This window comes from Euleptes europaea, chromosome 3 (assembly GCF_029931775.1).
Source record: "Euleptes europaea isolate rEulEur1 chromosome 3, rEulEur1.hap1, whole genome shotgun sequence".
NCBI lineage: Eukaryota > Metazoa > Chordata > Lepidosauria > Squamata > Sphaerodactylidae > Euleptes > Euleptes europaea.
Window position 1 is genome coordinate 83,528,641 of NC_079314.1, and position 23,043 is coordinate 83,551,683.

The 23,043-nt window shown below is 41.9% G+C and overlaps 1 protein-coding gene across 1 annotated transcript in view; it reads left to right on the plus strand.

The window, feature by feature from the left end:
• Positions 1 to 23,043, plus strand: part of ELK3 (ETS transcription factor ELK3) — a 42,807-nt gene that overhangs the window by 17,661 nt on the left and 2,103 nt on the right. The window contains exons 2-4 of the mRNA XM_056846274.1: positions 7,918 to 8,126; positions 8,984 to 9,778; positions 17,389 to 17,511. Of these exons, the coding sequence (XP_056702252.1) occupies positions 7,920 to 8,126; positions 8,984 to 9,778; positions 17,389 to 17,511 (1,125 nt within the window). The 5' untranslated portion in view covers positions 7,918 to 7,919. The remainder of the gene's footprint in view (positions 1 to 7,917; positions 8,127 to 8,983; positions 9,779 to 17,388; positions 17,512 to 23,043) is intronic.

A 23,043-nucleotide genomic window follows, 5' to 3' on the forward strand; every position in this document is an offset into this window, starting at 1 on the left:
AAACCTCCCTGAGGCCTTCCTTGGTGGGTGAGGGCAGGATAGAAAATCAATATATAATATTAATAACATGATGCAAACAATTACTGATGTGCTCTTTACCTACAGGATTTCAGTGCAGCTTGAAACCTTGCTACTCTGCTAAATCTGTTAGTACATAAAAATGTTCCATCTAAACTATTTTGGGGCAGATCTTTTTCTGAAGCCATTTTAGAATGTGTGAGGCAGTTGCAAAAACTTTCAAATGTTTCCACTGGGTGGTGCTGAAGGAATTCCTACTTTTTAACTTAGATATGCTTTTCCCAGAAAGACGCCTCTGAAATATAATAGGAGGAAGTCCTGATTTAGATTTACAGTGTCAACATACGGGGAGGGGGGGGAGCATAAGGTTGCTCTGGCTGGAAATGATGCCTTTGCTGGGTATGGAAAACATCACTGATTTTTATGTAAGGTAAAAAAGTTCTCAGAAAGTAATCTTAAATCCCTAGCAGGGATAATCAATTATCAGAGAAAGTTTTGAATCAATACAGGCTAGGTATGTTTGCACACTTTCTCATGGTTACTTAAATTAACATTCAGATATCCTTTGCTAAATATTCAACCGTGTTTTAAGCAAACATGTTGATATGTTTGTCATCTTTTTTTTTTTGGCAGAAATGCTGAATTTTTACCAACCACATCCTACTTATCCTTGAAACATCTCAGTCTGGAAACGTAGTTTGAAGTAAGGCTCATACCGTTGCTTTGTTCCTTTAAAATATTCTGTGCAGATGTTGAGATAGCATCTGCCACTCCCTTTTACATTTCTTGATTTGGAAATTGTTTCACAAATCATCACTGAAGGAAATGTATTTACAGGCTGTCAAATTGAGCCAAAGTTTAATAAATTAGAGGTCAAATTGTGAAAAATGGGGGAAAGAGTATGAGGGTAAAATATGGGAATGATACACATATTTCTCATACAATTGCACTGGGGCTTTGGTGTAAAAATGGTCAAAGTAGAAAACCTGGATATAAATTTATAATGATTATACCTTACAATAAATTAAATGATACCTTGATGTAAAGTCAACTATCTTATGGAGTCTTAATGACTAACATCTATCAAGGCATAGGTTTGTGCAAACTACAGCTTCCTTCACCCAGCATATGAATTGCCGTCTTCATCTGGGAGATACAATCACACACGCAGAGAATGGGAAAAAAGTAAACAGTGGAGCCAAAGCCCATGATATATGAAGGCAGCCGTTGATCTGTAACATTTCTATGCAGAACTGAAGAGATTGCCTCAGCTGCCTGAAATGCTCTACTTGGCTCTACTCTTCCCATTTCTTCCTCTCTGCATATGTCTACTCATGCCAACTGAGAAAAGCCTTTCATGCATATGATGAAGTGGACTGTAGCCCCGAGAGCTTATGTCATAATAAACCTGACAAGGTACCACAAGACTCTGTTGTCAGTGTTACAAAAGACTGACATTGCTACCCCTCGGGAATGTTATAAAAACGACTTCTCCTGTTTGGGAGCCAGTTCGGCTGGTTCTTCTTGGCAATCTCCCTACACAGGAGCACCCATTTGTTCCAGGTCATTTTATATCAAGTATGTAGAAATGTGGCAGGGCATGTACTAGACACTGTATTCTAGTAGGTAGAAGCTAGCTCTGTAGACCCCCCTCCCCAGGCAATTAGTGTAGACCCACCCAAGTCTATTGGGGGAAAACTGTTAATAAACAATAAATTATTTAAACCTCTCCCCTGGTTGCAAAAAGAAAGGCATGAACAAACGTTCATTACTTCTTTTCCATTAATACAAATACTACCCTCTCCAGCTGTCAGTATTGCTCAGCTGTTGCTACAGAGTAAGTGGATTTTGTCCTGTCCCTCTTCTGTGCCTGTGGCTTAGTGGTAGAGCATATGCTTGGTATGCAGAAGGTCCCAGGTTAAATCCCCGGCATCTCCAGTTAAAGGGACTAGGCAGGTAGGTGATGGGAAAGACCTCTGCCTGAGACCCTGGAGAGCCACTGCCGGTCTGAGTTGACAATGCTGAGTTTGATGGATCAAGGGTCTGATTCAGTATAAGGCAGCTTCATGTGTTCATGTGCCTTACACTGAGGCCCTCCTAACCTCTGATTTGGGCTGCACCTCTTCCATCTAATATACCAGCCAGCTGCCTTTGGGAGAGAAGTACTCTCCATCCTCTCTCATTTTGCTCAGCCAACCTGTGGAGAAGAAGGTCTTCTGCATTTGTTGAACTAGTCACCACTCTGTTCAGGATCCCTGCTCCTCCAGGCATCCATAGTCAACCTTGCAGCTTCTGATTGGATGTGGCTACTGATGCTGCTGTGGAATCCTTATTGATCTCAGCTTGGTGGCTATAACGACACTTTTTTGTTTTGCAGTGGTGCTTGCCCCTTCTGAGGCTGAATGGAGATGGGGGGAGGGGAGACTTCTCCCTGGCCAGGTATGGGGTTTCTTCAGTATGCTCTTTCCCTTGCCCTGTGGTAGTTTAATACAATGCCTGTATGTTTGTATGTCACAGTGAAGGCATGATTTCATGCATTTTCCATTGGCTTCTGTCAGATGCGAACATAATAATGGAATGTCTCCTAAGGAAAGCCAGGGTTTTCCTGCTTCTTTCCTGCTGCAAGAAGGGGACCCCAGCAATCAGATAGCTCAGCTCATAAGAGACCCTGGATCTTTCCTTTCAGGACGGCTCCTCACTTTTTGTAGTGGTTACATGCAACTTTAAGTGCCCATTGAGCCTTCCAAAATGTGGGTTTGTTCTGTTACTTTTGCATGGGAATTGTGAAGACTGGATGCAGCCATTTCATAAATGCATCCATCCCCCAAATTGTCCCCATATGAACATGTTGTTGATTTCTTGTGTATTTTCAACACCCTTTTTAATGTCTTCAAGGCTTAGACTTGTGGGTTTGGTTTGATAGTTAAGATTAGTAGTGATATCCTTAAAAGCAGCTGATACGAATTGCATTTATTTTCATGCAGGTTGGTTGCCTACAAGTAAGCAGCCAGAATATTGGTATGGGGAGCAATGCTTGGAGTAATGTGGGATTGTTGTCTGTTTAGGAAACTATATGTGTGAATTTTGTTCGCATGATGTGCCTCAGGGAGCTCAGGGATTCTTTACTGTGCGCTAATTTCCTTTGGTCCTTTCATATGGCAAACGTTGTCCTTTGTACACCGCGTTGTGATTACTTTTCTTGTTGGGCATGAGAAAGAATTCAGTTATTACTGTTTAGTTAGTTGCATTAAAAATAGTGTAATTCAGTAGAAACTGATGAGGCGTTTTGACAAGTCAAGTTGGCATTTTAGGAGTTAACAGAAACCTGCGCCACTTAGCAAAATAAAACCAGAGCTGAGATTACAAACAAGGACAGATGTAGAAGGCCAGGTTTCCTCTGGTTCGTTTTCCCATTTCCTGCCTGTAGCCTGCAGCAATAGAGGAAGCTAAGTGCTAACGAGAACGAGAAGCTAACAATGCCCTACGTCATTCAGCGCAGGGGGGGGGAAAGAGAGAGAAAGCTGCTAGACAGTTGAGATCCAGAGCTGATAAATAGATGTCCGTCTGTGCCCTAATATCAGTATGTTCTTTAGGACGTTTAAAAAGAGAGAGAAATGTCTGAAGTGCAAAATAGTGTCTGCAAAAAGAGCATTTTCCATAGAGAGATTAATGCACTTGTGCACACTGGCAAAGTAGAAGGTTTTTCAAATAGCCTGATGACAAATAACTTCACTCCATATTATTTCAGCAATCATTTTCCTCATTTTGGTAGATCTTTAGTTATATTGGCATAATTGATCATCGTAAGGCATTCAGTGTAAGTTGTTGCACGGGGCCCTCTTCCCTTGTAAAGTTTCTTTCAGATTAGGCATTCCCCTTGTTATGAGGTAATAGTAAATCATGTTATTTGGGAGACTTGAAGCCAAGACTTTCGTGGGGGAAATGAAGTTGTTGGTTTTTTGTTTCTGAAATAAAACATTTAACCTTTCAGGAAATTTAAAGGGTTAGAAGTACAAAAATTTACAAAATCTATGTGAAAACAATTAAGCATCTCTAAGAAATGAACTAAATGTAATTCTTATTTTTGCTTTGCAAGGTCTTTTAAGGTCAGTTGGATCAGATTCCCACGTCTGTTTCTCCTTTTCTTTAGAGTTAAATGGTGCAGTAAATGTGCTCAACTGGAGATGGTGATGACGAGGTCCATGTGATGTTCTTCAGACTGCACATGGATGTTCCTCAGACTGGGATGGTGGCTTCATGCCTGAGATAAATGGGGTAGTAGCATTTCCCTTAAAAGATCAGGTTTGACACTGTTTTTGGATTGGGCTTAGCTTTTTATTTCTACAGAGGTCTGTTGACCTGATGAGCAAGATATTAAATTCTGACAAACTGGAGGCAGAGATAACTAAAGTTCAGACAAAGAAGATTAACAGTGCAATCCTAAACAGAGTTATGTCCATCTAGGTTCACTTAAGTCAGTGGGCTTAGAAGGATGTAACTCTGCTTAGAATGCAACTGTCAGAGTGTTATCTATACAATCACCCAGAATGATCTAATGCTGCTTCTTTTTTAATAACGATTTGGAATGGAATTTTTTATGGATTGAATGTGTTCTGGAAGCCAATTTGATTCTTCTGTTTTTAACCGTTCAGAAGAATACGGCAGATACGTGCCTTTGGGGGTCTTTCTTTTGGAGTTGCAGTGGAATGAAGTGGTTAGTTAGGAGATTTGTGTCTCGAGAGGTTCATGTGGCTAAGTCATTCATACAGCCTAGGGTTGCTGTGAGTTTAAAATCTGGAGATGTAACTTGTTCAGTACCCTGAACTCCTTGTACTGTAGGCAAAATGATGATACAAATAAACAGTTCTTTGAACTATGGGGTGGTGCCTTTACATAGTATGGAAACTAAAATTTAAAACCATATTTCAATTGCATTGCTTGTCAAAATATGTGATTGTTTAATGTGGGCTTAAATGAATGTGTGAACATAATAGTTTTAAGTGATTTTTGCTTTGAAAGAATCTATTAGCAAAATGTCAAATACACATCTTTATATAGTCATCCTTATTTTATATCGCACCAAAAAGAAATTTATCTGTAAGTTCTCAAAATATGCGTAAAATATTATGTAATGAAGTATGGGTTCTGCTTTTACTAGTGCCAAAATATACATATAGTGGAGCCTAAATATACATTTTACATGAATTTATGCAGGCTTCCTCATAAGTCTGGAATGGCTGCCCATGAAGCTATGCCTGGCCATACAGTATACTGTTGATGCACTGCACAGATGTTCACAGGACACTCACTGTTTCTTAGGTTAGAATACTTAAATGGGATTTTCTCCATTTTAAAAAAGACCAACGTTTTCTGTAATGAAATAATTCTGAATATCAAGGATGGAGTCAGGCTGTGACGGTGCTGTGTTAGATGGGTGCTTTGAGGCAGTGGTGAGCCAGGGAGAGAGTCAGTTGTTCAGAATCTGCCTTTCCAGTATAACTTTGACCCCAAGTTTGTTTGAGGTTGATGGTGTTTTGTGTGTAGCTAGTATAGAGCAGGAAAACCATAGTAAGGTCAGGAGGACATTTGCTGGTACAGTATTCCCAGGTGGCCTCTGCACCTCTAGAGGTAAAACAAGAATAGGGGTATCCCATCTCTCTGAGTAGCTGTTGGAACAAATAAGGAAAAGATTATCAAGCTTTAAAGATACTTCACAACTGATACATAGTAGTGGGCAAAGAGTTAGTGGTATACAGTACTATGCCTTCTACAAGACAATTGCTGTGTCTGTAAATTAGATGTATGAAACTCTTCAGGGGGTGTACAAATTTTGGTAATCTTTCTTGTCCAAACTGCCTTGCATGCCTTTAATCATGCCGTGCTATTGAACAAGATTTTGTGGTAAGCAAACAACATTTTTAAAAGTTCTACCCTTATAAGTTTGCAAATAAAAGCTCTAGGAGTGATTCAGTGCACTAAATTCCTCCTAGAATTTTGCAGAAAAGAAGTTTAAAATTCTCTAGTGGAAAGAGTTGCTTGTTCAGACTCAAAAGCGTGTGCCATCTAGTGGTAGATCCACAAAATGATTCAGTTTAAGCTTCAGATATTTTGAAGACGCAACTAGCAGAACTCGTGTTTTAGGCCAATGAGAAATCAGATCATTGAACATATTTCCCCGGACAGATAATATAATTATGTTAAATGCTGATTTTAAGTGCTTTTCAGGTAGAAAGGCAGTTTATAAATAGTGAAAATAATACTGTCACTGATTTGTGACTCTCATTAACAGTATTGTTATCAATAGCCATTACATTACATTAACAAGCTGAAGGCCCACAAAGAAGGAAGGGGATCAGTTTGGACTCTTCCTCCAGGATCTTCCTCTAGATTGTCCCTCTAGATCGTCAAAAGGTACATAGAGAAATTTGTTGAATTTTATCCAGTCTGATTCTGATAGTCATACTATTTCTGATAGCAGTTTTGTATATTCGTTTACGTTATTTATAGTCTGCCTTTCTCACTGAGATTCAAGGTGTTCTACACAGTATAAGACAATATGATCAACAGGCTGTTTTTTTTTTTTTTTTTAACTGGATAAGTGGAAGGGAGTAGTCAAACAGCTCCATCTGTTTGCAAGATTTAAGGGGGAAATTGTATTAAATAGTGTAACATATATAATAAAATTCAGCTCCAAAGTACCAAAGCCAGGATAATCCACTCTATAACATATTATTCATTGGATGCAACTTTCAAAGTTTTATGAAAACAAAGGGTTTTTTAAAGTAGTTGGCTTTGCAACTAATCAAGTTCCAAGGAGAAATGCCATCAATGTTAGCACAGAGATGACAATTAAGGGCATTTTGCTCCAGTGACCATAATAAACACATAATGATAAAATGGGTGATAAACTTGCAGACAGGGGGCAGGAGAGGAAGAAAATGGCCACAGTCCAACATGGAGATAAGCATACATAAGCTCATTCATTTGAGTGCAGCAATATACAAAGAAGGTGGGTGGTGGGAAATGCTGACAGTTTGCAAGCAAGCTTTCACTTTTTTTCACAAAGTACTTTTTTTTACATGCAAAGGGAGCTTTAAAAAATACAGCCTGCAATGTGTCAGGAAGGCCCCAGTATGTGATTTCTCTCCATGGAGCCAATTGAAGAAAAATTTACAGAAAAATAAATTTAGTCACCAGAATCGCATCAATATGCTGACCATAGTTGAGGCAAAACAATGTTCAAGTTAAGGAGTCTCTTTAAGTGTACCCTTTCTAATTATAAATATATTGACTATAATCAGTCTCCAGTCCAATATTTGTTGTTTGTGCCATCAAGTCACAGCTGACTTATGGCGACCTCGTAGGGTTGTCAAGGCAAGAGACATTTGGGAGTGGTTTGCCATTGCCTGCCTCTGCGTCACAACCTTTGGTGTTCCTTGGAGGTTGCCCATCCAAATACTGACCGGGGCCAACCCTGCGTAGCTTCTGAGATGTGACGAGATCAGGCTAGCCTGGGGCTATCCAGTTCAGAAGTCCAATATTGGAGGTAAACATAGTTTCCTTAGTGAACAATGAGAGGTGTTAAAAAAAGCAATAGATCCTTGGTCAGTTTCTCACTATTTTTCATGAAATAATCCTCTATGTTTCCCCTCCAGAATTTTATGATACTCAATTTTTATAGTTAGTAATGATCACATTTACTAGATGTTAATGTATTGGGAAACTGTTTTATGACCCTTGCATGCTCATTAGTTTATACATCTTCATTTATTTTCTAAATATGTCACAAAGATCCTACAAAAATGTTGTGGTTGAAACTACCCTGACTCCAGCAAATGTGCTGATCATCATTTCTCTCTCTTCCCCACTCCCTCGCCACCTTTTATTGGTTCTCTGTAGGCATGGAGAGTGCAATCACGTTGTGGCAGTTCCTGTTGCAGTTGCTTCTCGATCAGAAACATGAGCACCTGATTTGCTGGACGTCCAATGATGGCGAATTCAAATTACTTAAGGCAGAAGAAGTGGCTAAGCTGTGGGGACTACGAAAAAACAAGACTAACATGAATTATGACAAACTGAGCAGAGCACTGAGATACTACTATGACAAGGTAAAAATGTGAAGTCTGGTAACACTTAAGGTGTCTTTCAAAACACTAGAATTTAGGTTGACCAATGGAAAAAAACTAGCACTCAATATATGATACTGGGGGTTACCACACTTGTATTCCCAGCGATGTATTAAGAGTTTGGAAACGTTATAAAAAATACTGTTCGCACTTTGTTTGGCCCCTTTAGCTGTGAAGACGTCTTCCAACCATTTATAAGCCGTGGTATCCAAAAACCCTTTTAAAGCGATGTTTTTTATAACGTTTTCAAACTCTTAATACATCGCTGGGAATACAAAGTGTGGTAACCCCCTTATAGTGCAATCCTAAACAAAGCTTTAGCATTTTAAGTCCAGTGAAATCTATGGACTCAGAAGGGTGTAACTCTGCTTAGGACTGCAATGTCACTTGTGGAATTCTTTGCCACAAGAGTTTGTTATAGTACTTAGATGTCTACAAAATGAATTAGGAAATCCATGGAAGATAGCCTCACCAACCTACTTGGTATGTTTATAAAATTTAAGAGTACAAAAGCCAATATTTTATTAAAACAATGATTACAAATATGCCCTGGTGCCTAAAAGTATTTATTGCCAAATGAGCCTAGAATGTTGCTGGTGTTTATTGCAATAAAAAATATGTAATTGTGTTCATGAGATTCTTTATTGATCTGATAGCTGATAAAAATGTGTTACTCATGCAAATCTTGGGATTCAGAAGGGTTTTAAAAACATAAGGAAAAGGAGAAACAAGGGCAGGAAAATAGCTGAGTTTTCAGTGAGGGGCAATGGATATATTGCATATTTTATATGCTTTGTCAGAACTTGAATTTCTTACATCTGGTTTGGTGTTTTGTGTAGAACATCATCAAGAAGGTTATTGGGCAGAAGTTTGTGTACAAGTTCGTATCATTCCCTGAGATTTTAAAGATGGATTCTCATGCTGTGGAAATCAGCAGAGAGAGCCTTTTGCTGCAGGACAGCGACTGCAAGATACCTCTGGAAAGCCGAGAACACCACAAGCATACCTTGTCGGCCCTGAAAAGCACGAGCCGCAATGAATATATCCATTCAGGCCTGTACTCCTCTTTCACCATCAACTCCCTGCAAAACCAGGCAGATTCTCTCAAGCCAATCAAAACGGAAAAGCTGGATGAGAAACTGGAAGGGACTACTCCTCTGGAAGAAGTCCGAACTGTTATAAGATTTGTGACAAACAAAACAGACAAGCAAGTGATGAGGCCCATAGTGTCATTGCCATCAACATCTGAAGCAGCAGCTGCTTCTGCTTTTCTAGCATCTTCCGTCTCTGCAAAAATATCATCTTTAATGTTGCCCAATGCAGCCAGCATTTCTTCAGCTTCACCCTCTTCCTCCCGGTCACCGTCTCTGTCACCTCACTCTCCCCTTCCCTTGGAACACAGAAGCCTCTTTCTGGAGTCTGGTTGCCAGGACTCTGATTCTCTTGAGCCACTGAACCTCTCTTCAGGATCCAAGACAAAATCTCCTTCTCTTCCCCCAAAGGCTAAGAAACCCAAAGGTTTGGAGATCTCACCACCTCCGATGGTTCTTTCAAGCACTGACCTTGGCTCCATTGCCCTCAACAGCCCCGCACTTCCTTCAGGATCTTTGACTCCAGCTTTCTTTACTGCCCAGGTAAGATTTGGACACCTTGAATGATAGTTTAGACGTCTCCACATTCTATGCCTCTTAGGGGTTGGGAGCTATGAAATAGTTGTAGGTGTTGTTTGCACACAGTTCAGTACTATATGCACGTGTGTGTATGTGTGGGGAATGCATTGAAAGAATAAAGACAGCAGTCAGTATGCAATGCAGTGTCCTTACCTCCAGTGAAGGTTAACAAGGAATACAGCTGGGGTGGCCATTAGCACCATTTATTAAAGCTTGCTTCAGGGTATCCAGAAACACCAAGAAACAAACACAAGGACTTGGTGGGTCAAGTCATTGCCATATACACTTGTGGGATTCTTGGTTGATTTTTCTAGTGTCACATGCTGTACCTATTTACAAAAGGTGACCTTTTCATTCATTTTAAAAGATCTCATTAAGCCTATCTCAGTTTCAGAGGCTGTGAAGATTTGTAAAATACTTGCTACACAGTTCTTTCTCTACAGGCCTACTGAATACTCATTATATCAAATGGCTTTTAGCTGTTTCAGTTACAAGAAGTAACTGAAATCAGAGTTCCTTACTGAAGAAATCTAGTGGTCACATATTTGGTTCATGTGAGAAGAACTGCATTTGATTTAATGTGTATGGCATCCTTTCTAATTTATTTGTTATTAATAGTGTCAAGACGAAACAAGGAGTTCAGAAAACAATCTGAAAACGAGCCATTGCAAAATAAAATGAAACAAATATGGATGACGATAGTTTTTCATCTGTTTGTGAGTGCTTATGTTTCACCCACTTGGCCACTCTCAAGACAGGCTGTATTTGGTGGTGACTTGGAGAAATCTAATCTCAGGTGAACAGGACTACAGGCAATTTACTGTAGTGTAGACATTTGAAACGCATCATCAACCCAGAGCTTGCTTCAAGAAATCAAAGAAGGTTCTGTATCATGGATGCTTCCATGGCAGGATCATGGCACTGGATCTGGTGAACCGGGTTGGTTTCCCCACTCCTACACATGAAGCCAGCTGGGTGACCTTCGGCTAGTCACAGCTCTCTTAGAGCTCTCTTAGCCTCACCTACCACACAAGGTGTCCGTTGTGGGGAGGGGAAGGGAAGGTGATTGTAAGCCGGTTTGATTCTGCCTTAAGTGGTAGAGAAAGTCGGCATATAAAAACCAACTCTTCTTCTTCTGCCACACATACTCACTAGTAGTGATAAAATTGCTACACGATTGTTTCCCCTCATGTGGTTTCCTCATTACTATTGAATCACTCATGGATAGTCTAAATAGTTGTCTTTGGGTAGAAGAAGTTGGTGACATTGTAGATTAAGACCTGTTGAAATGAATGGCAACTGTCCAAGGGGACTGGTGGAAATTGCATTAATAGTTTGCCAAGATGGGTGACTTGCCACTTCCAGCCATCTTCTAGAAACCTAAACACACATTTCTGGATTACAAACATATTAACGTGTTTTAAATGTGTGCATCTGAGAAATGCCCTGACCTGGATGGCCCAGGCTAGCTTGATCTCATCAGATAGAACCAAAGCAGGGTCAGCCATGGTTAATAATAGGATAGGAGACCACCAAGGAATGCCAGGATCACTATGCAGAGGAAGGCAATGGCAAACCACCTCAGCCACTTGCCTTGAAAACCATATAGGGTTGCCATAAGCTGCAACTTGATGGCACTTTACACACACATCTGAAAAACTGTAATTTTTAAAGTATTGATAATGGGAAGATGTGTTATGCTGGAATGCTCTACTTGTAAGTTATTAATGCAGAAATATAGGTCTATCTGTCCATAAGGAGCAGATATCAGCCAGGGATAGTGATGAAGACTAACAAAACCATCCAACTTTCCTGTCCAAATGGATAATAGGACTAGTTAGTAAGTACAAACAGCACAAAGCTGCTAGGTAGCCCAATTCTAAAAGAACCATATAGAGGTTTTACTGCAGTCTAATATTACACAGTATGACAGTTACCTCAGAACTAGGTTGAGGTGTAGTTTCAAGTCATAAGTTCAATCACCGCCTTGGTTAGGGTTGCCAACTTCTAACTGGCCCCTTACCTTGCCCTTTAGCCACTATTTCATCGGCAGCAGTTAGCAGGTGGTGATGTTTGTTGTGAAAGCATTACTCCCGTCTTCCTGCCTCTCAAGGGTCTGTTTAAAAAATGTATAAGAGTAAGCTAGGCTGTTTCATTTCTGGCCAGCTAGCAACCTGGCCTCAGTCAAAGTGAAAGAGAGAGAGAGTGAGCTAGCTTAATTATATTCTGAGTTTTGCTGGGGCCATGGCTTTTTTCAGGCTAAATAGAAACGACATGTTTAGGTCAAATGTCTTTCTTTAATCATAAAGTGGTGTTTCATGGTATTGAGAATATAAAAGGCTGATCCCTGAAGGACAGAGTGAGTGTCTCTGCAGCTGTCTCTTTCCCTTTACTCCAAACACTCGATAGGCTTTTAACTCCTCTAGCACTGCATCTCTGGCATCTGTCTAGTACCTGTGCCAAGCATCTGGTAATGGCAAGAGGCTGGTATGCTAACACTGAAAGTTTCAGATTGTACTGGCTAGCGCTGGAGTTTCTGTTTGTTTCTAGGAAGAGGCTAGTGGGAGTCAAAGGCAATTGTCCTCCTCCTTGGTTGTCTTCTTGCTGGAGAGAGTGATATGAAGCCATCACAACAGTGCTACGTCTGGTACTTTAAGACCATGGCTTGTATCTGCCGAAGGATTTTTGTCAGATGGAGCAATTTTCTGCTTGTGGACCATGACTTAGGCGAAGCAAAAGATGTTCAATCATGACAAGGGGTGGAAGCAGCACTAGGTGCATTGCTGAGATGTGATTCGATCCTTCCCTCCAGTTCCAAGGATAGTTGATCACAAAATGCTTGGGAACATATTCTGTTCAATAGCTTCTTCAATTGTAGATGTATAGCCACTTTTTCGGATTGTGGATGATAACACAATTCTCTGCCTTCCCAGTGTTCCTCTGAGAACCTTAAAATAATGAATAAATAATACCTTAAATCTAGGGATCTTTGGAAAGGTATCTATCAGAGGCAGCTGGGAGTGGAGGTAGTGTTGTGGTTATTGTCATCAGCTGCTTTGCTGGGACCTTTCCAGCTGCCTTTCCAGCCACTTAGGTTCCTGAAGGCAGCACATATAAAAACATTTCAACAATTAAAACTGTTTAAAATTATAAAACAATTCAATAAAAACACATAACAAACAATACAAGAGGAGAGTGTGCCAAACAAAACGAAGAAGTCTTTGCTTGCTGGCAGAAGATACCAATAGAGGGAGGGAGCCACAATGGAGAAAGCCCTTTCTTGGGCCCCCCACCAGTCTAGCCTCAGATGGCAGTGGTGACTGAAATGGGGCCTCCAAAGATGACCAGAGTGAGCAGGTAGATTTAAATAGGAGAAGGCAGTCCTTAAGGTATGTTGGTCCCAGGCCATACAGCACCGTGTATTGAGCCCAGAAGCATTTTGGAAGCCAGTGCAGATGGAGCAAGATTGGAGCGATATGGTCCCTGTGACCAGACAATGCTGTGACTGCAGCATTCTGTATCATCTGCAGCTTCCAGACAGTTTTCAAGGGCATCCCCATGTAGAGCATATTGCAGTAATCTAATCTAGATGTTACCAGGGCATGCACCACAGTGGCAAGATCTTTTCTGCCCAGGAAGGGCCTTAGCTGGCGCACCAGCCACAGCTGGTAAAAGGCGACCCTGGTGACCGCTGCCACCTGTTTATCCAACAGGAGGCCTGAGTCCGGGAACATCCCCAAGTTGCAAGCCTACTCTTTTAGGATGAATGCAACCCAATCCAGAACTGGAGATAAGCCATTTTCTGGGTCAGACCTCCCCCCCACCACAAGTAATGTCTCCATTTTGTCAGGGTTAATTTACAGAGGCTCACTTCACATCTTAATAGTGTACTGCTGAAGTTCTTATGTCATACATTTTTGAATCACTGCCTGTCATGGTGAGATCTAACACCAATCATGGCACAAGCAAAAGTAGCAAATCCCAGTCTCATTCTGTTTGGATAAATGGTAGCAGTGGTGGAAAGTGCTATCGAGGTGCAGCCGAGTTATGGCAACCTTGTAGGGTTTGCAAGGCAAGAGACATTAGTTTTCCATTGCTTGTCTCTGCAGAAAGACCTTAGTATTCCTTGGTGAACTCCCATCTATATACTAACCAGGATTGACTCTGCTTAGCTTCCAACATCTGACAAGATCAAGCTAATTTGGACCATCAAGCTAGGTTAGGGGCAGTTCAATAAATACTAGCTTCTAATATGGGGTGTGTGTTCAAACATTCACCATACAAAGCAGATGTAAAATCACCTCAGGGTTACTCTATCCTGTCAGAAGTAACTTGGGAACTAGACTAGACCTGGGGAGAATGATTAGGTGTCACAGACATTTGTAGGAAGGCTGCAGAACTGTAGCTGAACAGAGTAGGTGAGGAAAATGTAAGAGCTCTTTCACTCCAACCTTGTCTGATTTCAGCATGATCAGCCCTTTAAGAAATCTTTTCTTAACACAGATCTTACTGCAACTCCGTGATTACTTATGACCTTTTATGGAGAAGGAACTTGAAACGCTGAGCCTTACACAGGAAAAGTTTAATACCCTGTAACGGTATAAAATCTAATGCTTGACGGGAGAGCCTGGATTCTAACGAGTACTGTGGTGTTCCTTCTCTAAGGATTGAAATGTTAATAAGTGAGACTCAGTTCCATTCATTCTATATCCATGTTTGGTTTAGAGAATGCAGTGTGTTCAAATTCCCTATTTATTTTTTATTTTTTAAAAAAAACAAGATTCAGGCACCTCAAAATGATTACAGCTTAGCTTTGATGATGCCAAAAGGCATGAGGTAGAACAGTGAACCCCGAACAGTGATCAACTTGCTCTATGACACTAAAAAAGGAAACATAGTTATTTTGGGAACAAAAGCCTGAGAGTTTGTGGTTCTTTTTAAAAATAAATGACCTGACAGTTGCTTTCTGAGCTGTGGCTGCTTGCTAGAGAAGTTTCAGCTTTGTTTATGAGTCATTCAGTTGAAAATAGCAGTCAGCGAGCACAGAAAAGCCATGCAGGACTAGGTAGATAGGCCGAAGCTGCAATCCAGAGCACCCTTGTGTGGGAGTAAGTTCCACTGCCCACAGTGGGGCTTATTTCTGAATAAATTTGCATAGGGGTTGTGCTGTATGACTGCAATGCTGTGCACTCTTGCTTGGGAGTAAGTCCCATTGACCCCAGGGAGACTTCCTTCTAACATAGGCTCAAGTTTCGGGCTGTAAAGATATCTTCTGTTGTATAAGATATGCCAAATGCTCTAACTCTTCTTCAGAGGTTAAATGAAAGGGTTATTTCTGGCATAAAACATAACATAGGACTTCTTTGCCTTCACTTGGTAACTTAAGGGTAAGATCTGGGTTTTTTTCAAGCTGTGCTCTTTTAACTGCCTCCCCAGATGCAGATGGTGAGGCAGCCATGTGACCTGGAAGGGACTATAGACACATTCTTTAAGGGCCCAGGATCTCTCCCTGCCTGGCGTTTCAAATAAATGACCAGAGCTATCATGGCTGGAACAAGCCTTTGTCTCAGAGCCTGGAAAGTTACTTCCTGTCATAGCGCACAACACTGGGCTCATCTTGTCAATCTTACAAATAGGGAGGGACATTCCTTTTGGTTCCCACATGTTATCGGTCTGAATGGTTTTGGGCCACCCATTCCCATCGCTGCTCTCAGTTACTTATTTCTGATCCCTTTTTAACACATTGTATGCAATTTACACATTGTTTATACATATAAAGTGGTGATTTATTGACACACAAATAATATTGAAAAAATGCATACACTAAGCCGATGTCACCCAAACTCTGATGTTGGGGCAGACATGTTCATGGGGAAAGGAAGGGATCAGTGCAATGAGCTAAAGAGGCCTTCAAATGTCTGTGGCCGTGGAAAAGAGCAGCATCGCCATCCCTGCTGTGTTTCAAAAAACAATGAGCCTCCTGCTCTGCCCCCAACAAGCAGTGGCAGCATCAGGACGTAAAATGGGTGACTCAACAAACACACAAACAGAATCGGGAACAGTCAGGGAAACCAGCTCATAGTAAAGAGAAGGTTAGTTGCTGTGGCATGATGCTGCGTGAGAGCAAAATGAAATCATCTATGTTTGCTTGAAATTTTATAGTAAGTCATGTAACATCCTGATTAAGCACAGGGATGGCACGAGGGGGGGGGAACTACAGTCTTTTTAGGACAATTAAAGGATTTTCTCTCTTTTATTGCACCTTAATTGTGATGTTTGGAATCTCAGGTGCATCTTCTGACCCATTTGGTGACGCTGTTGTAGGGTTAAATATCATTGGTTCAGGTTCACATTTATTGTGTAGGGCCAAAGGCCGTTAGAAAAAAAATCTCCAGACACAGTAAGTCCAAATAACAAGCATTAATAATAACAGGAAAAAGAATGCTTCTCAGAACTACCAAAACTTGTAAAACACTATGCATAAAACATTGTTAAAAGTTAAACACTCAGAATTATCTAGAATCTGACAAACTAACTAGAATTTAACTAACAGACTTTGTAATCATCAGCAAAACCAAACAGAGCTTGAAATTAAGACTGTGTTATCAGCCTCCTGCCCATGGGATATGCAGTTTTCTTTGCTGCTAGAGCAAAGAGGGTGACTTTATAAGAGACAGCTGGCTCTGTGTCTGCAAGGAAAAATAGAACTTTCTCCAACACAGTACATTGATCTGAATTGACCAGAATTGTCCCTAAAAATCTTTGCCTTGGAACTAGATATAATGGGCAGACCAACATATAATGGGTCAGGTCTTCTGGTTCTGAGCCTCCGTAGATATGTATACACTGTGCCAATGGTCGTTGGGTATAGCATCCTTCAAGCGTAATAGTTTGCAGAAATATCATTGGTAACAGTGCATTCTTTAAGGTCTCAGGTTCAATCCTATGCATACCTCTAGGACCACCTCTACTGATGTCTGGCAAAAAGGAGCCAGAATCGTAACCCAAGAGCAAATATGGACTATGTCCTAATTGTTTTCAATGTCTTGTAGAAGATACAAACTTTTTGAGCCCCAAAACATTACAGATTTCAGATTTTTATTCGTTTTTAACCTTTGTGATGGCTGTAGGATATATATCTGTATCTCTCTCTCTGTCACCCTTTTTCTTACACTACCCCTTACCAGCATGTTGCAATGGTAGAGAGTTGCAGTGGACTGGCCCAGAGCCACCAGGGGATCCACTTGCAAATAATGGTGCGGCTCGTTGACTAGTCGCGGCAACTTGAGTAATCGTATGGTTATGAAAGATGGTTTTCGAATGTTTTTAATTAAGAACATGATGATATTAATCTTCCACCAAAGTTCCATTTAAAAATTTTTGCAATCCAGTTCTGAGCTTAGGAAAAGGAAACTGTTTCTGAGTACAGGAGTTTAAAAACGACAGTACTGAGCAAGTTAAGTTGAGACCAGAAGAGGGAGCCTTCTGTGTATCACCCCACATGGTAATATATGTTGAGATATGACTAAGGTAAAGGATGGATGAACACACATCTGGTGTGGCTTTTCTTGCAGACCCCAAATGGATTGCTGCTGACTCCGAGTCCGTTGCTCTCCAGCATTCACTTCTGGAGCAGCCTCAGTCCTGTCGCTCCACTGAGTCCTGCCAGGCTGCAAGGACCAAATACCTTGTTTCAGGTAGGTAACTGCACTCTCACATGTGGTTCTGTCTGGCTTGACTTGAAGGACATATGCCCGGTAACTCTTCGATTTTTCAGGGTAGTAGTTGGTAGTGCATTAGAAATCTTTATCCCTAGTTTCATAATTCCATTACGATACATCAGGCATGAAAACAGGTACACTTGATGAGCAGAAGTGATGCCTCTCCATCTTTTAGAAAAGATCGCCTCACACCGATAACAGTAAGACAATTAACAAAGAGCAAGTATTGCACCCAGTGCAGTGAGGGACATTCAGTGTTCCCCCAAAATTAAAGGAAGTAGAGAATCCCCATTATATAGGTATGTTCCTCCAGCTCTCAGAATCCTTTCCTCCAGCTTAAGAAGACTTGAAGAAGAGTTGGTTTTTATACTCTGATTTTCTCTACCTTTAAGGAGTCTCAAAGCAGCTTACAATTGCCTCCCCCCCCCACAACAGGTGCCTTGTGAGGTAGGTGGGGCTGAGAGAACTGTGACTGGCCCAAGGTCACCCAGCAGGCTTCATGTTGAGGAGTGGGGAAACAAACCTGGTTCTCCAGATTAGAGTCCACCACTCATGTGGAGGAGTGGGGAATCAAACCCGGTTCTCCAGATTAGAGCCCGCTGCTCTTAACCACCATGCCACACTGTCTTAAGTGGTTCTTCTGTTGGAGATTCACTTAGCTTAAAGGAAGGCTCCTTAGGCTGGGGGAGGACTTTAAATTTTGCTTGGTGGAGTGGCACCTGCCAAAATGTGTACCATACTATGTAGTAGTGTATTGGCCAAAGGATAGCTGATTACCTTGTTGATAGTCTAAGAGCATAAATAACTCCCATCCTTGCCATAGTTAGCAATAGTGCATGTGCCTTATACGAGTAACAGCAGTATGGTATTTCGTTCCAAGTTTAAGGCCACACAGATTGTACTTCAAAGCTGTCTGTACCACAGCTGCAGAAGGATACAGGGCGACTAAGCCATGAAGGTGCTGTAGGCAAAGCTCTGTCAAGGGAAGTGACATGAACACATTTCCAGAGATTATATGTCCCACAGAAAAAGGTCTACATTAAGCATGGGCTACATGAACACACATGAAGCTGCCTTATGCTGAGTCAGTCCATTGGTCTACTGAGGTCAGTACTGTCTATTCTGACTGGCAGATGTGCAGGTGGAGGTCTTCCATATCACCAACAAATGTGATCCTTTATTTTTTAAATCTGGGGCCTTCTGCATGCAGAGCAGATGCTCTGCTAACCCATGGCCCTTCCCTGATGATGCTCTCTGAACTCTTATCCTGAAAGGAGAAGGCAGAGCTGTTAGCGCAGTCACCAGAGGCTGGTGTCTCCGAGCTCACTGGACTGATACAGGGAAAAATGTGCTCACTAGCTTAGTTTACTAGCCTAGTTAGCTAAACATAAGCAGATTCCTGTCAGAGAGCAATCAAAGGAAATGTAATTTCAGAGATCCATGGTTTGGATCCCCAAAGATGGGGGAAACAGGTACCCAGGCAAAATTTCCCCCAAAATGGATCCAGCCCCATACTGACACTGCCAACAAGTTGTGACAAAGAACAGATGAGTGAACAAACCAAAAAACCCTGTAACATCGTGATAATAGGGATGCGTGGGACAAAACCACAAGGCAGAATGACCTCAGCGGTGCAGCTGGCCCAGATATATACCAGTCAGGTGGACCTGAAGGAAACCTCCCTCTCTGAGGTTTACCAGCCCAGGACCCTGCCCCTTAGCCGCATCAGGCCGCACCTGATTGGTCAGGCCGGGGGAAGAGGCGCTGGGGAGTCTGTGCAGCCTTAGAAGCTTCCTGGGCCATTGGAACATTTGCGCCTCCAAACCCCATGACCGGCACCCGGCGTTGCTTTTCCTCCCGACCCCTGCAGGTCCGCAAACCAGGCCTCCAGATGAGTCCAGAGCTCATGCAGAGATACTTTGCCATTGATAGTGGTATAGCTTTGGACCACCATGGTCCTAAATCACCAAGCATGGTACCAGTGAATGTCCATGCATTCTTTGTAGGCTCCTTATCTGCCTATTAACCAAGCTTTTATAGTAGCTGCACAGTGGCAAGTTTTCTTCAAGTATCTAGATTTGTTTTGTCATACTATGCTACCTTTTATTCCTTGTTTTAAGGAAGCAGAAAAGACAGATCAAACTTTCAGAGCCACTGTCAGGAACTGGTCAGAGTCCTCACCAGTAAAAACTGCACATGTTTGTTTTCCTCCATGTCTTTCTTGCCCATCTGCATTGGTGTGCCTCACAAACTGTTAGAAGCAAAACCAGTTTGTGTTTTTTTCCCCTCCTGCTCAGTGAGCGCACAGTCACCAACTGCGGAAAAACCCCACATAAAATTAAATGGCACAAGGTAGCAATGAAGGAAAAAATGGGAAAATCAAGGGGAAGGATGTCCAAGATGACAACATCCAATACATGAATACAAACAAGGTTTGTCCCTGTTATACTGTAAAGACCCACAAAAGCAGTTCTAGTTCCTTGCAGAGAAATGCTGCAGTGTAATAATCCTGAAATGAATATGTTCACCAAAGTGAAGGGGGGAAGAGAATGTGTGGACTGCACACTAGAACTACACCTCTCTTCCAAGATAAACTCTGTGCACTCATACTTTTTGTCTGGGCCCTGACTTGTGTATCTCAGCAGCAGATGCCTGAGTCTTTTAAAATACAAGGGACCCAGTCCTCAATATGGTACAACTTTACTGAACTACTGTAGCTCTTTCTGAGCATGGTGACCTTCTACATAACAGTCCTAGAGCTCTCTTTCACCTCAAATAATCTTTTTTGTAGCTTTTCGCAACGTTGCACACTTGATTAGAGACGCCCAGTTAGGATCAGATAGAATCATCCAAAGACTTGCCCTGTAGTGAGAACCAAGAGCATCCAGCAAATGTTAGTGATAAATAGAAGTGAAAAGGGAATCTGGACCCGTCACATCAAGGAGCCTTATTTGTCTAATGTATGGTTCAGAGAAAGGTCGAGATGACAAATCTGTTAGTGTAGGAAAAGTGTTCTTCCTAAGAACTGAATAAGAAGTGGCAACAGCAGCTGAACCGGAACCAACTCTCCAAATATTTCACTGCAGATAAAGGCTAGGTGAGGGCTGACAGTTCTCTTCCAGGGATAGCATTGTGCTTTGACGGCAAAGCAGAGCCTTTCGTATTCCAGAAGTATATTTGGGCATTAAAAGACACAAACATACGGCCCAATGAGGAATGGCCGTAGGGGGAAAACAATCCAACTGAGAAATATCCCTTTGACCCAAATTTTCCTCCCCAATATACCATCAGTTATTAGGGTCTTAAGCAGGCCAGTCTACTCCCCTCTCCCCACTTTTGTGACTGTCAGCTGCTCTTGACGTTCTGTGGGCCCTGAGATTGCTCAGCCCTCCTCATGCTAGTCTATCCTTATTTTTCAAATTTACAACCTAGTATTTTCTTCCACATTTATGGAGTCTCCCTAAGTATGAAGAAATCCTGACCTTGCTGCTGAGCCCCACCGAAATCTAAGCTTTGTTTGCCTGATATGGGGTGCTCAAATACTTGTAACTCACAAGATGCAGACCTCTTCAAACGTTACGGAAGGGGGGAGGGGCTGCGAAGCACAACGTGAGCTCACTTTTCGTCTGAGGAGTCCAAACCCAGAGTTTATTTTTTTCTCTCTTCCTCGTTTATGTATGTATGTGGCTGAGGTTCTTTTTGTTTTCAGAACAATGTGCCATGCATACTTCCTTTCCCCTACAGTGGGAAGAAGAGCTGCTATGATGAGACAGAAGGGAGGTTTGTGTTTGAGCTGCCACACTGTTGTTGTGTTTGGTTGTGTATGCGAGGGCCTTAGCAGATGCTTTGTGGCAGTTGTTTTGGTGCGTATATCAGCCCTGTTGACAAATGAAACCGGGTGGCCTAACTGTTAACATCCAAAGGAATGCATGGTGGAACGGAACGGGACTCTCCCCTGCCTTCTCCTCCTCCACGGTCAGTTGAGCCAGCCCCCTTTTCCCAGCCTAACAGACTCTGTCCCGGTGTCTGAGCCAGGGGAATGAGACACGTACATGGCTGAACATGAAGTACCAGCCACTTGAAAGCAATTGACTAGATGGGTGAGCAATTGACCTTTCTGTTTGCCTGCCGTTTGTTGACAGGAAAACTTTTTTAAATGAGTGTGCAGCACCAAATGTCCAACTATTGGGATGAATCTTTGAATACAGGGCATTTTTCCACAGGGGCCATTGCTCCTCTTCTAGTGGTATATCAATATAGCACATGTGGAATGAAAAAGGAAAAAAGGGGTTGGTGCTTTGATGCCACCAACGACTACAGCACCATCACTCAAAAAAAGGGATTTTTAAAGGCACATTAGTGAGAAAATGGGAAGGAAGAACTGCAGAACCCAACGTGGATTCTCAAGCAAGCAGATCAACTGCTAAGAAAAGCAGGAATAAGTTGTGTGTCCAGAAAACCCGTGTAAATGTAATAAAACGCCTATTTATTAAGACTGAGTTTAGGAGGAAAAAGGGACTAGAAGTTATATGTCCTTGTGAACTTACTTACTCCAAAGGCTCATTCTTGACTTCCCCGTAATGGGACTTGTCCTGCTCAAATAGCTTCAGTTGGAGGGTTGGAAAGTGACAAAAGCAATGATAGCAAGATGGAGCCTCCTAGACTTCCTGTGGAAGCTCTTCCATCATGAGAAGGAGGCAAGGAGCTGTTAGAGATTTATGCTAGAGAGATTATTTTGGTGCATAAGGTCTTTGAATGGTGAAATCAATTTTGTCCAAGTAGGCATACAGGTAAAGCAACTTTCATTTCCCAGCACAGAGAGGAGACAGCTCTGCATTAGTCAGCTTACTTCAGTGGTGCAGGTTAACTGGGAGAGCCTCTTGCGGAATGTAATTAACTCTGGATTTGAAAGCTTGAATCATAATTAGGGCAATGAGAGACTTGTTCAGAGCTGCAGTTTACCCTGCAAGAAAGGTCTACACGCTAGCAAGGAGGCACTGGCAACTGGTGTTATTTGCACACCAAGCGTTTATAGAATAATTTGTTTCCTTATTACTTGCCTTACTTGCACCAAACAACTTCAGGGAAGACCCCTGGACCTTTCAAGTTAGATAGTACATAAACATATAACAAAGAGAACTTGAAGTCACTGCAGAACAAGACAGGGCAAGTGGAGAAATCAGCAGAAGTTGTGTCAGAAGATGCCTTATTAGTGAATGAAGGCATGTTGCATAATAGGCACATATGCTCAAACTGTTCCTATAGACCAGGGATAGTTTATTATTTTCTTATACCTATCCCCAAGGAATCACTATTCCTACTTTGATGTAGGAAGGGATTGTTGAGGGAGCTTTTTAAATATGTTGTTAGTGTGACTCAGGAGCCCGAGGCGCAGAGTGGTAAGCTGCAGTACTGCAGTCCAAGCTCTGCTCATGACCTGAGTTCGATCCCAACGGAAGTCGGTTTCAGGTAGCCGGCTGAAGGTTGACTCAGCCTTCCATCCTTCCT